This window comes from Vollenhovia emeryi, unplaced genomic scaffold, assembly GCF_000949405.1.
Source record: "Vollenhovia emeryi isolate VEMERY1.0 unplaced genomic scaffold, V.emery_V1.0 DF939305.1, whole genome shotgun sequence".
In the NCBI taxonomy this organism is placed as follows: domain Eukaryota; kingdom Metazoa; phylum Arthropoda; class Insecta; order Hymenoptera; family Formicidae; genus Vollenhovia; species Vollenhovia emeryi.
Window position 1 is genome coordinate 80,306 of NW_011967061.1, and position 14,304 is coordinate 94,609.

Sequence of the window (14,304 nt, forward strand, 5' to 3'; positions counted from 1 at the left end):
CGCTGCATATAATACCGACGAATTAATTTCTCATCGAATCTATACATATCGGCGTTATTATATCATTAACTTCTTATCGTCGTGTTGCATTATCAGAGAGCAAATCATGTCCGATAATAAGGAAGATTCCACTGGCGCGTACGCGCCGCGGGCGAAGGAACTTTGTAGAATTCAGGAAGGCGGTAATTTAGTCGCGCATTATACCGCCGCGTGCCAGATTTGGCGAGGAACACTTGTTTCAATACGCGAGATCCTGCACGGCTCTCGTCACGTTGCTTCTTTATTTCTCTCTCTCTCTCTCTCCCCCCCCCTCTCTCTCTCTCTGTTTTTTCTCTTCGCCGAGTTGAAGCAAACATGCAAATTTTTTGGCGAACACACGATATCAACACCGACGCGGCGGTCACGTAAATAGTACGTGTTAATCCTTTCAAACCTGTTTATTTCTCGTATCGCCCGTGAGAAAAGTTAAGCCTTATCGCCTTTATTTATCGTGTATTTTATTCCAACAGATCTGACCGTTTCTCGCTTAGAGGCGCGTTCGGCAAATCCCCGCCGAACTGATTAAATTTAAAGGCAGCGCGGACGCGCAAACGACGTAGTTTTCGCCGTTTTCCAGAACCCTTAAAATTTATTCAAGTTGCAGATCTCATCTTTGTTACACGGAGACGAGCTCGGCGCCGCGCCTTTCATTTAATCACGGCCGACTAATTTGGCCGTTTTTATCACTCGCGCAGGAAAGCGCGTTTTCTCTCGTGCAACCCCCTCCCCTCCCCCCCCCCTCCGCCGCGAGATTGCCAAGACGTCTTTCGCGTTTCTCAAATTATGGAACAATATCGCTACATCCTGCCGTAACTAACGAAGGATTAGGACAAAGTCCATGTCTCTCTTTCCCTCCCTTGCTCCTCCCCCCCTCTCTCTCTCTTTCTCTCTCTCTCGCGCGCGCTCTCGCTCTCTCTGAAGAATGACTCGCGCACTCGAGTTCATCGACGGAAATACATCGCATACGAGTCAGAATGCCTTTCCTACGTTCACTCAAGTAACATACATCATCTATACGCACACCTATATGCATATTACAATAAGACACATTTAAGAGCCGAGTCTATCTTCTACACGTTCGAGAATGGCGGAACGGCGGACCCTCGTGAATTGATTAAAATTTAACTTTCGCCCCGTAATAATTGCCTCTCGATTCAATTTGACGTAACGCCGCGCGAGCTCCGACACGATTCAATCCCGGGGCGATAATCTCCCCTCGGCTCACCCGCGTCGGCGACTTCCGCGAATCCGTCGCCGAGGGTCACCGAGATCGGTAGACCCGGTCCGTCTCTCCGCGGGATTTTCGAAGCTGATCGTCGCGGGGACGCTCGACGGTCGGCCGCCTTGAACCGTGACGGCGCGATAAAAATGACGGCCGTTAATTGGCCCGCGCGACCGCGCGGATTTACGTAACACGTGAATTCGCGTCGTGCGAACTCGCTCGCGCGCGATGCCTCCGGCCGACGCCGACGCCCGCCCTTTATCCGCTCGCCGATTATGTCACACGCGCGGAGGATCTTCTCCTTCCCTCGCGTCCGAGAGAAAGAAGATATGTACGTCACGGGATCGGCCGCCACGTGAGCGAGCACGCCTCGAACCGCTCCGGCGGCGCTGCCCCTGCTCCGAGGAATTTCGCCATTTCCGAAGACCCCGCGCACCTCGAGATCTCGCCCTCTCGGCGATCTTAATTCCGGAATCAAGCGCGGAGCACTTCGAAGGTTTTCAATTTGAAAACCTGCCTTCCAGCGCACGGAGAGAATTTTCCCTTGAAGTTTATCCTGCAAATCGTGGGACAACGTGGCATTTCGAGGAACCGTACGAGAGTCCGCCGAAATTTCACTGCACATTTTACCAGTAATTTACACTTAGTGCTAGTTTGACTGGTAAAATGTACACTGAGGAAAAGCAGGTGTTGAATCAAGAAATATTTCTTGATACGCGGCGATCACGGGCTACCAAGCTAATATTTATCAATTCGTAAAAATATTTGTTTCAATAAGTCACTGTACTAATCAGAATTCTTCAATCCCGCCAGCGGTAATTAACAACGTCAGTGTTTTCTTCACCACACCTGGCATCCTTAATAGTACAGAAAAGTTGCTGTACGTTTAACTTGAAAACATATATACTTCAACTAAAGAAATGCTGCCGACCAAACGTATTTAGTCATTTCAATAACTTTTTTTTTTACCCTCGTAAAATTCTTTCGTGGAACAACATGGCATTTTGACGAATTGTATGAACATTTTTTTAAATTTTACCATGCACTTTACTAGTAAAATGTATACTAAGTATAATTACTAGTAAAAAGTACAATAAAGTTTCAAAAAACTGTCATAAAATTCTTTCGTGGGACAACATGGCATTTTGACGAACTTTATGAACATTTTTTTAATTTCACCATGCGTTTTACTAGTAAAATGTATACTAACTGTGAGTATAATTATTAGTAAAAAGTATGGTGACATTTCCAAAAGTTGTCACAAAGTTGTTCGAAGTGCCACGTCGTCCCTCGATTACATGACTTTCAGGATAAATTTTAAAGGAAAATTCCCTCCGTGCACTCCTTCCGTTCTTATTGCAAGCGCGCTCGCTCGTTTATTTCATCATTAAAATCGTGTCGCGAGTCACAATACGATCATCGACGAGTTACCCACTCGTGGGAATCTAGATTCCGGTCCCGCTACGAGTCTCCGTTGATCCGCTCTTATTAATTTATCAATCGCCACTCTCCGGCGCCGCATCGGGAAGAAACCGAGACGCGATACGCCGACGCTTTTTCCGCAAATCTCGAGTCTCCTCTGCGACGTATACTCCAAGATAAGCATCTTTATTGCGCATTGGCGCAGAACTCGGAGTTCTGGATAACTTGGCGAGATCGAATTCTCGCCGAGGAAGAAACGTTCGCCGAGCTCAATTTTTTCTATTAGCGAATTTAGGGGAACGAAGAATTCACTCTGTAATCTCATTTCCCTGAAATCTATATTTCTCCACGTATTTGCATTCGCACTTCGATCCGTTTCATTTATTTAGATCTCGTTTAATACAATTTTCCATTAGTTACGTATATTAATCGTGTATTTTGTTTTCTTCCTTGCGATAACTGTTATGTTTCTAGTCCGCATCTCTCTCTCTCTCTCTCTTTCTCTCGACCTTTCTCCGTTGAAGATACTTGCGTGCTATTGAATGCAAAAAAAAATACGAATGTCGCTAAGTAGGACAGAGAGATTCAGCCATTGTGATAATCTTTTTATTCTCTTTTTTTTTCTTGCAGGAGGAATGAAAGCCTCGCGCGATGCTGCTGGCTCAATCACGCTGGATCGTAAGGCCGCTCGATCGCGAATGCTCGAGTGCGCGTGGTGACATCACCTGACGGGTTACACCTGCACGGTGCGGAGCGGTCATCACGCATTCCATGGGATCGTGAACCGTGATAGTATAGAGGTAGTCCGCGCATTTCCAACTGAAAGGCCTCCGGGAACGTGACTTCCCTAACAGGGAAAAGAAAAGTCGATCAGTGCGCATTTTACATCGTTCGCGATAGCCTCTTTGTTATGTTTATGCTTCTCTTGAGAGACATTGCCGCTCGCAGGTCCCGCGGAATTTTTGCCGCGCTACAAGTACCGAGAATAGAAACGAGAATAGACTAAGAGAGAGAGAGAGAGAAAGCAGAATTACATAAAGCAGAAAAGATTCTCTGATTTCATAAACGTTAATCTCTTTCGAAATATATCTTGATTTGAATTTTATGTCACGAATTAATTCCATTCGATTCATATAAATCTCAACGTACAGAATGATTTTATCGCAAATAATCATTGTTACGTTTTCAAATTCGATCGAAGCTGGAATTGGAAGCCCGATTCAAGACTGCGCTCGAAGACAAAGCTCCGAATAATCGCAGATAATCGCGAGAGGGTCCAGGAAGAAATCGTTTCGACGTCATCGGGTCGTCGTGTCGCGGCAAATTCGGTGACGATCGCCGAGGGCGAGCGATGCGGCCGGATGAGGGTCTACATCGGCCGTGAACACGTTGCATAGGGTCGGTGGGACTTTCGTCCGTTTGCAGGACTCGCGTCAAGCAGCTACCAGAGTCACAATGGAATGCGACTTACAAGTCCGGCGCTTGCAAGCCCCAGCGGACAAAGAAAATTTATTTCCAACATGGAAGGTCGGAAAAGCAAGACGAGGCGAGAATGCCGAGCCCCTGCAAGGCAGATTTACACAGACAAAAATATTCCACGGGACGAATGGGACCCAACGAACAATGAAGGGCGCGTCGTTTGTCGCGAATCCCTAATTTTTCTTATCTCGCACAAATTGTGCAACCGCGCTCAATTTGACATCTAATTTATAAACTATACGTTATCTATGACCGTTTGTGCCGAGGGGACGCGCAAACAATATCTTTTGCAAGCGTCTTCGTAAACATAATTCAAATTAAATTTCTCACTCCGACCTTTGATAGCGTTGAAAGTCGGGCACTTTGGGGGCATCACGTGTATAAGCTCTGTTGTAACGGAAGAGGAAGAATGCGCTGTCGAGGGGGGGGAACACGAAAGCGAAATAAAATTTCTGAACCCCGGTCTACAGTGGGGTGGTGAGGCTTCCAGAACACGAGAAGTTGACCAATCGCGGTCGATTAGTCTTCCCACGATCGAGCGTGATTGGTCCAACTTTTTCAAGTTGGTCAAACTTGCCACCCCTTATCACCCCATTGTCAAACAGCTATCTTGACCTCGTAACAAGACCAGTATCGCTTTCACAGTAGAATCGTCGTTCCCGTGGTACACGTGGCCGCCACGCGACTGACGACTGAAGATAAACGCACGCGCGCGCGCGCGTAATAACTCACATCGAAACTCGACCTCTTCGTCGATCGGCAGTTCGTAACCGTTTGGCAATCGATTTGTAACGTCCTTTGTCCTCGAGGGCAGTCTCGCATTGTCTGTCGCACAGTTTCGTCTCGTCTTCTAACATCGGCGCAGTACTTCTTCGGTATTCGCGAAAATGAGCGACAAGTGTAAAGTCCCGAGTGCCGACACTGTGAAAAAGATGAAAGAGAACGTTGAATCGAGTGAAGGCGAGAAGAGGGAACAAGTCACGAGCAAGAAGCCGTCGGAGAAGGTCGCGAAAATGATCGATAAGTCGGTAAAACCCTCAGTCTCGAGTCTAGCAGCCAAGAGTGTGCCAAAAATGAAAGAGGCCGTCGAATCGAAAGAACGCGCGAAGACGGAACAAGCCGCGAGCAAGAAACCGTCGGAGAACATCAAGAGGGGTCGAGAAATGTACGAGGAGAAAATTTCGCCATGTGTCGCCAAAATGTGTAAAATCTCGAGCTCGAAAATTGAGGCCGCGGAATTCCCAATTGTCCGGATACCCAATTTTCCGTCCAAAATCTTCGCTTCCAAGAAACCTGAGAATCCTGAAGCTGCGGAAAAATGCCAGGCGTCCAAGACTACGCCCGAAGCTTCCCCCTCCGCCGAACTTGAGCTTCCGAAAGTTCCAACAGCATGCAAAATACCCGAATACAAGTCCGCAACGCCTATCTCCATCGAAGTTAAGACTCCTAAAGTTCCAGAAGCAGGTGAAACGACCAAAACTACGCATGAAGCACACACCTCCGTCACACCTGAAGCTTGCCAAGTACCAAAAGCTCCAGAAATATGCCATATATCCACGGCTATGTCCAAAATTTCCCTCTCCGATAAATCCGAGAATTATCCGAAGGATCTAAAAGAATGTCAAGTAATGGAAAATCTATGTTCTCAAATAGCCGCCTCCGTCCAATCCGAGAATCCTGAAGTACCATTTCCTCATCTAGTCTGCGACTTCGACAAGATTGGGGGTGATCTGCCCATACCCGATATTCCTGAGTTACTAGAATTCGAGAGGTCTCTCTCCAATCTCGAAGCTCGTAAAGTACCAAAAGTCCACCAAGTGGCCAAGACTACGTCCGAGATGTCCGCCTCCGCCAAACCCGAAACTCCTGAAGTACCAGAAATTCCTCCACTCTGCAATTTGGCCAAGATTACGCCTGAGATGTCCATCGTATCCGAAATTCCTGAGTTACCAGAAGCCTGCCAAGTGGCCAAGACTACGACCGAGATGTCCGCCTCCGCCAAACCCGAAACTCCTGAAGTGCCAGAAATTCCTCCACTCTGCAATTTGGCCAAGATTACGCCTGAGATGTCCATCGTATCCGAAATTCCCGAATTACTAGAAGTCTGCCAAGTGGCCAAGACTACGCCCGAGATGCCTGCCTCCGCCAAACCCGAAGCTCCTAAAGTACCAGAAGTCTACCAAGTGGCCAAGACTACGTCCGAGATGTCCGCCTCCGCCAAACCCGAAATTCCTGAAGAACCAGAATTTTTTTTACTCTGCAAATGCCAAGATGCATTGGCCAAGATTATGCCTGAGATGTCCACCGTATCCGATATTCCCTCGGATATTCCTGAATTACTAAAAGTGGTCGAGACTACGCCCAAGATGTCCGCCTCCGCCATACCCGAAATTTCTCAATTACCAGTAATGTGTCCAATGACCACTACGTCCGAGAAGTTCTCTTCCGCCAAACCTGAAGCTCGTAAAGTACTGAAAGTCTGCTACACGCCCAAACCGGATATATCCGACATGCTCCCTGAAGAACTCGAGTTTATTAGGAGATGCAAAGAGATCGACGATCGCGACCTTAAAGGCTGGAAAGGACCTAACCGGATTGCGGACAATATAAAGGAAGCCGATAACGAAATCTGCACAAAGGCAGAAAAATTCGAGAAAGTACGTCAAACGCGCAGTATGCACAGGCTTGTAGGCGCAACCGAGGAGTTTAGAGTTCCAAATGCTCCACGCCGTACGCACAGTGCCACATCCGGAATGTCCGTGCTCAAATCTCCCGTTAGTTCCGGTAATCTTGAGGACTTGCATCGAGCGCACGTCATTGAGTCTGAAGCAGACGAAAGTACTGATGAGACAAGTAGTAGCTCCGAGGAAGATTTGTGTAAATATGCATCATCTGACGAAGAACATCCTGCCGAGACATTACAAAAATTACGTTTTAATTTGGAGGAAATTAAAACACTTGACGATGCACTGGCGAAGTTAAATAGCCTAGTTGACATTTACAAAGTAAGTCGCGTGAGTTTTGGTTTTTTTTTTTTATCAAACTCTACGTTTCAAGTTGGAATTAAGCGAATTGGAATAAATGGCGTAATTCTCTGAAATACTCGCTAACAACCCTGCCAACACCCTCTTTGCATTCTATCTTCTAACGAGCGACGAAGATAACAAAGTCATCGACCAACAATGCGGATTTCTCATCCATGTAACTTTGTAACGCACGTTTACGCTTATTCCGACCCAAACTTAAATTTTCTTTCGCGGGATAAAAATTTCCTTAAAACTTTCTCGAACACATTGGTGTTTGTTCAATTTAATTGAGATACGATCAACCTGAAAGCTAATTAAAATCTTGAATGTTTAAAGGAAATCTCGGTTATGATCGGCGGATGTAAAATGTGGCGGCCCATATCGTCGCCGTCTTACAATACGCGCCCTTACGTCCTGATGACGCATCATGTCGTGCCGTCACTGCCGAAAGGGCTCTTCGAAGTGCTGGCGGAAATGATCGAATGCGTCACGAAAATCCCAGTTCTCTTAACACATGAGGAGAGATGTCACCGGACCATTATCCCCGGAGAAATCGTTGATATAGGTACGTCTAAATCGAATCGAGGAAAATTTTGCTGTCCTACACGGAGGGAATTTTCTTTTAAAATTTATTCCGAAAGTATTGTAATCGTGGGACAACGCGGCATTTCGAGGAATTTTATGATCGATCACATGATTTTCAGGATAAATTTTAAGAGAAAATTCTCTCCGTGTAGAATATAAACGAGCAGAGAACTTCGCAAAGATATCCCGAAGGTCAATCTGTTATTATTTTCCTTCGAGACCCTGTCCTTATAAATATCTTCGAACACCTTCGCGATATGTTTGACTATACTCTCTTGTTTCAAGGGTAACAAGTTGGCGAATTGCGCTAGTTGTTTGACAGTGGAGAACACGGCGCGCTACATCCCGTTAGAAAATATAAAATAATACGAAAAGAAACGTAGAAATGTTACCTTTTAATTTATCTTTGCAGTCGTCACGTCAGGAGGTGGCGCTTGGCCGCATGGTAAGCTCTTACCCGCGAGCTTCATTTTCGATCACGAGCTAAATATGGACAAGTCGCCCGTGGTGTACTGCGATCTGATTGTCTCAAAAGAGTGTGACATTAAAGTAAATGACTTTAGCATCCTTAATAATTTCTCATGTTCCTTCTGATCTAAAATCAATATGTTTGATTAATTATATACTATATTAACTGATTTTATTAACAATAATAATTATATAGTTTGAGTTCTCTCAAATATAATTTTTAAACATTAAAATATATAATTGGTAATTATTCATTAATTGTAGGATATCACGAAATTGCAAGATTATAAGTGCGCCCTTACGCTTGATCGGAACCAACCCACCGCTGCTGGACAACTCACTGCTTATATGCACTCGAAAGGCGTAAACGTACTAAATTTTAACAATATGTTGGGTCAGTTTGAAATATTTTATCTATATAATTATTAGCCATTAGTTGCGTGTTTGTTTTCATTAATTTTCCTACTGTGGCTGCATCAGAAATAAAGGAAAAAGAGGCTAAATAGAAGAAATTGACTGAATAGTAAAAGAAATAACGTTGCTTCACACACCTTATGTGCTATCGATGAACGTAAATAATTTTGGATACAGTTTTTATTTTTCTAATTATTACTTTTTCAATTATTAGGTGCTGTGACGCAGCTTGATGTAGTGAAAATGGTTGCCCGCAATAAGGCGGAAGTGGGAGCTGTGGAATCACCAGTTCTCAAATGTCACAAATATAAGATACCTGGCGCAGAAGATATTTCTGTTCTCACCACTGTGGGAACTACAGCGCCATACCGGATTATGATCAACAAGTGTCATGGTATAGTCTTCTAACTGTGTTACTATATTCTTAAAGATTAACGCTAAAAGGACTTCGTAGTGATCTCTTACTTTTACGACTGGTAAAAGAAATAATACAGAAATGATAATTCATGAAAAAGAGACGAAACTTCGAGAAATAAAAATTCTAAAATCTATAAACGAAATAAAAATACAATAAGCGTCGTGAGATAAAAATATAAGAACCTTTTAACATTAAAATCAAAAAGAATACCTAAAGCAAAGGAAAATACCGACAAGATCAATTCTGCTTTTAATTTGTTTTATCTCGTTTCTTTCTGTTAACGTATGTTTTTCGCATTTTATTTAGCGAGAGGCCTGATGAAACCTCTCACCAAATTTTTGCTGCGAGCAAGCAAGCGCAAGGAATGGCGGACAAGACTGGCGCCGTATAACTGTATAGGTTTCGCTGAGAATTCGGAGAAAATGTACAACTGGAGTAAGGATTGGGACGAAATGTACATGCCTGACCTAGAAGACGCCAGTGCGCCTTGCGAATAAACAAGTTAAATTACTTTACTTATTTTATTGTTTACTTCTTTTATGATTTTATATAATATATGCCCATTGGTCTTTCTTGCTTCAATGTAATATTTTTTTTTATTAAATCTAAATAAATACAATTCGCAAATTTATCCTCGATGTATACGATTTGTAAAAAATCTCGCTCGATCGTCCGAGTTCGCTTCTATTCCGACTGTATAGGTTTCGCTGAGAATTCGGAGAAAATGTACAACTGGAGTAAGGATTGGGACGAAATGTACATGCCTGACCTAGCAGACGCCAGTGCGCCTTGCGAATAAACAAGTTAAATTACTTTACTTATTTTATTCTTTACTTCTTTTATGATTTTATATAATATATGCCCATTGGTCTTTCTTGCTTCAATGTAATATTTTTTTTTATTAAATCTAAATAAATACAATTCGCAAATTTATCCTCGATGTATACGATTTGTAAAAAATCTCGCTCGATCGTCCGAGTTCGCTTCTATTCCGACTTACTACAAATCGAATCATTCCATACACATAACGCATAAAATTACTATCAAAATCCGCTTTGTAAATTGTACAATTTAACTGAACATAGTATAAGTAATAATTATTCAAATATATTTCTTAGCTAGTGATGGGAAGTATTTTATAAGTAGATTGGAATCTGTTGTAGTATCGAACTCTCTGTGATATACTTGAAAAGATAAAAGTGATTATAAAAGCTTTAAGTATATTCGAACCTGGATGAAATGGGTTCGAAATTTCTAGAAGTACTTTATTAGAAATTTAATGTGTGAAACTGTGAAGCATAATTGTATGTATGCATGTGTATTACATACAAATATCTATTACAATTTACATGATTGTATTCGAATACTAATAAAAGATTCAAACCTTTACGATAAAAACTATTTATATAATTACATTTTCAATTCTGCAGGCACTCATTCTAAAATTCAAAACTGATCGGGATTCGATTGCAAGTACGATGTAGCAAATATTTCTTATGAATACTACTCGAATTTCAGGAAATAAAACTTGATTATTGGATGTGACTCGGATTTTTAAGTACATATTAAATTTGATTCTTATTTTTAGCTCATCGCTAAACTCGTCATAAATTTCAGCCTACATTTAGATCACTACGTCGTCGGGATATTTTCACGGAAGATCAGAAAAAGTTAGGCGGAAGCATTCCGTCGGCGAGACGTATAGTGCCCCTCTTCAGAGTGTTTTTCAGAAACTCCTCCAGCCGTACCAAAGGCCCGCCACCGCCACCCGCAACACTTTGCATACGCGGATAATATTGCTCCATTAGCAGCACCAGCAATTTATTGAACTGCTTCGGATACGCATGACACAGCACATTACCGGCGACTTCGAGCATGTCCAGTATCAAAGTCGCGCATAAATCACAAATATCGGCTCGTGGCTCTAAAAATTAAAAATACAAATTTTTCTTATACGTGAACCTTAACTTAAAATTTTGCATATTGCAAAAATTTTCTATGGAGAGCGTTCTATTTTATTTTAATATCTCTTCTGCAGCATATTTAAAAAATTTTTATTGCATAATATTAAGATTTTTTTCCTTTATATTGTTTTATATTTTCATATTTTCTTACCGATATTTAAAACAGCCGCCAACCATCTCCAGGCGTACTGAAGACCATAGGGATGAACTTTTGTAACACCTTTCCGTTGTCTCGTAACGGTAATCGATGCATACAATCTTATCAATCCCGACATCCTTTTTAGGAACTTATCCTGCTGCTCAACAGTGCCGTCTTCAGAATATTTGCAATATCACGAAATTGCAAGATTATAAGTGCGCCCTTACGCTTGATCGGGACCAACCCACCGCTGCTGGACAACTCACTGCTTATATGCACTCGAAAGGCGTAAACGTACTAAATTTTAACAATATGTTGGGTCAGTTTGAAATATTTTATCTATATAATTATTAGCCATTAGTTGCGTGTTTGTTTTCATTAATTTTCCTACTGTGACTGCATCAGAAATAAAGGAAAAAGAGGCTAAATAGAAGAAATTGACTGAATAGTAAAAGAAATAACGTTGCTTCACACACCTTATGTGCTATCGATGAATGTAAATAATTTTGGATACAGTTTTTATTTTTCTAATTATTACTTTTTCAATTATTAGGTGCTGTGACGCAGCTTGATGTAGTGAAAATGGTTGCCCGCAATAAGGCGGAAGTGGGAGCTGTGGAATCACCAGTTCTCAAATGTCACAAATATAAGGTACCTGGCGCAGAAGATATTTCTGTTCTCACCACTGTGGGAACTACAGCGCCCTACCGGATTATGATCAACAAGTGTCATGGTATAGTCTTCTAATTGTGTTACTATATTCTTAAAGATTAACGCTAAAAGGACTTCGTAGAGTGATCTCTTACTTTTACGACTGGTAAAAGAAATAATACAGAAATGATAATTCATGAAAAAGAGACGAAACTTCGAGAAATAAAAATTCTAAAATCTATAAACGAAATAAAAATACAATAAGCGTCGTGAGATAAAAATATAAGAACCTTTTAACATTAAAATAAAAAAGAATAAAGCAAAGGAAAATACCGACAAGATCAATTCTGCTTTTAATTTGTTTTATCTCGTTTCTTTCTGTTAACGTATGTTTTTCGCATTTTATTTAGCGAGAGGCCTGATGAAACCTCTCACCAAATTTTTGCTGCGAGCAAGCAAGCGCAAGGAATGGCGGACAAGACTGGCGCCGTATAACTGTATAGGTTTCGCTGAGAATTCGGAGAAAATGTACAACTGGAGTAAGGATTGGGACGAAATGTACATGCCTGACCTAGAAGACGCCAGTGCGCCTTGCGAATAAACAAGTTAAATTATTTTACTTATTTTATTCTTTACTTCTTTTATGATTTTATATAATATATGCCCATTGGTCTTTCTTGCTTCAATGTAACATGATTTTTTATTAAATCTAAATAAATACAATTCGCAAATTTATTCTCGATGTATACGATTTATAAAAAAAAGATCCCCTCCCCCGGGGGGGGGGGGGCCTTCTCTCTCGCTCGATCGTCCGAGTTCGCTTCTATTCCGACTTACTACAAATCGAATCATTCCATACACATAACGCATAAAATTACTATCAAAATCCGCTTTGTAAATTGTACAATTTAACTGAACATAGTATAAGTAATAATAACAATTCGGTAGAGACTTAAATTTCGATGGGTGTTCAATCTTCTCTTAATTAATTAAAAATTTTAAGTTTAAAATCTAAAGTTTAAAAATCATGGAATATTAATATTATTTAGATTTTAAACGTAAAATTTTTAATTAATTAAAAATTTTAAGTTTAAAATCTAAAGTTTAAAAATCATGGAATATTAATATTTATCTAAATTTTGCAATCGAATCCCGATCAATTTTGAATTTTAGAATGAGTGCCTGCAGAATTCGAAATGTAATTATATAAATAGTTTTTATCGTAAAGGTTGGAATCTTTTATTAGTATTCGAATACAATTATGTAAATTGTAATAGATATTTGTATGTAATACACATGTATACATACAATTATGCTTCACAGTTTCGCATATTAAATTTCTAATAAAGTACTTATAGAAATTTCGAACCCATTTCATCCAGGTTCGAATATACTTGAAGCTTTTATAATCGCTTTTATCTTTTCAAGTATATCACAGAGAGTTCGATACTATAACAGATTTCAATTTACTTATAAAATACTTCCCATCACTAGCTAAGAAATATATTTGAATAATTTTGAACGTCTATAATGAAAGTTTTAAATCGTTTTCAGCATTATTTGAAACAAGGTGATTATGTTTTGAGAAAAATGTGAGTGCCAAGAAAAACTTTTAATAATAACAATTCGGTAGAGACTTAAATTTCGATGGGTGTTCAATCTTTTCTTCTTCCGTACTTTTCGAGTAATTTCGTTTGCAAGCAGAATTTAGAATCGTTTTGATCCGTTATTTGAAGTTGGGATTTCTTATAAATCTTGGGTATATTTGATAACTGAATTTTAAGAAATACAGAATTCTTTAAACTTCTCATTAGTTTTAGAAATTTAGATAAATATTAATATTCCATGATTTTTAAACTTTAGATTTTAAACTTAAAATTTTTAATTAATTAAAAATTTTAAACTTAAAAATTTTAATTAATTAAAAATTTTATACTTAAAATTTTTAATTAATTAAAAATTTTAAGTTTAAAATCTAAAGTTTAAAAATCATGGAATATTAATATTTATCTAAATGTCTAAAACTAATGAGAAGTTTAAAGAATTCTGTATTTCTTAAAATTCAGTTATCAAATATACCTAAGATTTATAAGAAATCCTAACTTCAAATAACGGATCAAAACGATTCTAAATTCTGCTTGCAAACGAAATTATTCGATAAGTACGGAAAAAGAGAAGATTGAACACCCATCGAAATTTAAGTCTCTACCGAATTGTTATTATTAAAAGTTTTTCTTGGCACTCACATTTTTCTCAAAACATAATCACCTTGTTTCAAATAATGCTGAAAACGATTTAAAACTTTCATTATATACGTTCAAAATTATTCAAATATATTTCTTAGCTAGTGATGGGAAGTATTTTATAAGTAAATTGGAATCTGTTATAGTATCGAACTCTCTGTGATATACTTGAAAAGATAAAAGCAATTATAAAAGCTTCAAGTATATTCGAACCTGGATGAAATGGGTTCGAAA

General features: G+C 40.0%; 1 protein-coding gene across 1 annotated transcript; it reads left to right on the plus strand.

Annotated features, from left to right (window-relative positions):
* Positions 1-4,785: 4,785 nt before the first annotated feature.
* On the plus strand, positions 4,786-12,562 carry LOC105558909 (titin-like). Its single transcript, XM_012006842.1, has 10 exons — positions 4,786-7,167; positions 7,525-7,753; positions 8,186-8,322; positions 8,506-8,635; positions 8,870-9,049; positions 9,380-9,569; positions 11,204-11,277; positions 11,322-11,495; positions 11,730-11,909; positions 12,238-12,562. The coding sequence occupies exons 1-10, from the start codon at positions 5,050-5,052 to the stop codon at positions 12,426-12,428; spliced, it is 3,603 nt and encodes a 1,200-aa protein (XP_011862232.1). The 5' UTR covers positions 4,786-5,049; the 3' UTR covers positions 12,429-12,562.
* The last annotated feature ends 1,742 nt before the right edge of the window (positions 12,563-14,304 follow it).

Bases quoted from the DNA above. Each gene is read 5' to 3' on its own strand.
- LOC105558909 (XM_012006842.1), top strand. From the start codon at position 5,050: ATGAGCGACAAGTGTAAAGTCCCGAGTGCCGACACTGTGAAAAAGATG. The intron at 11,278-11,321 runs GTAATCGATGCA...CATCCTTTTTAG, and splicing joins CTTTCCGTTGTCTCGTAACG to GAACTTATCCTGCTGCTCAA. The intron at 11,910-12,237 runs GTATAGTCTTCT...CATTTTATTTAG, and splicing joins TATGATCAACAAGTGTCATG to CGAGAGGCCTGATGAAACCT.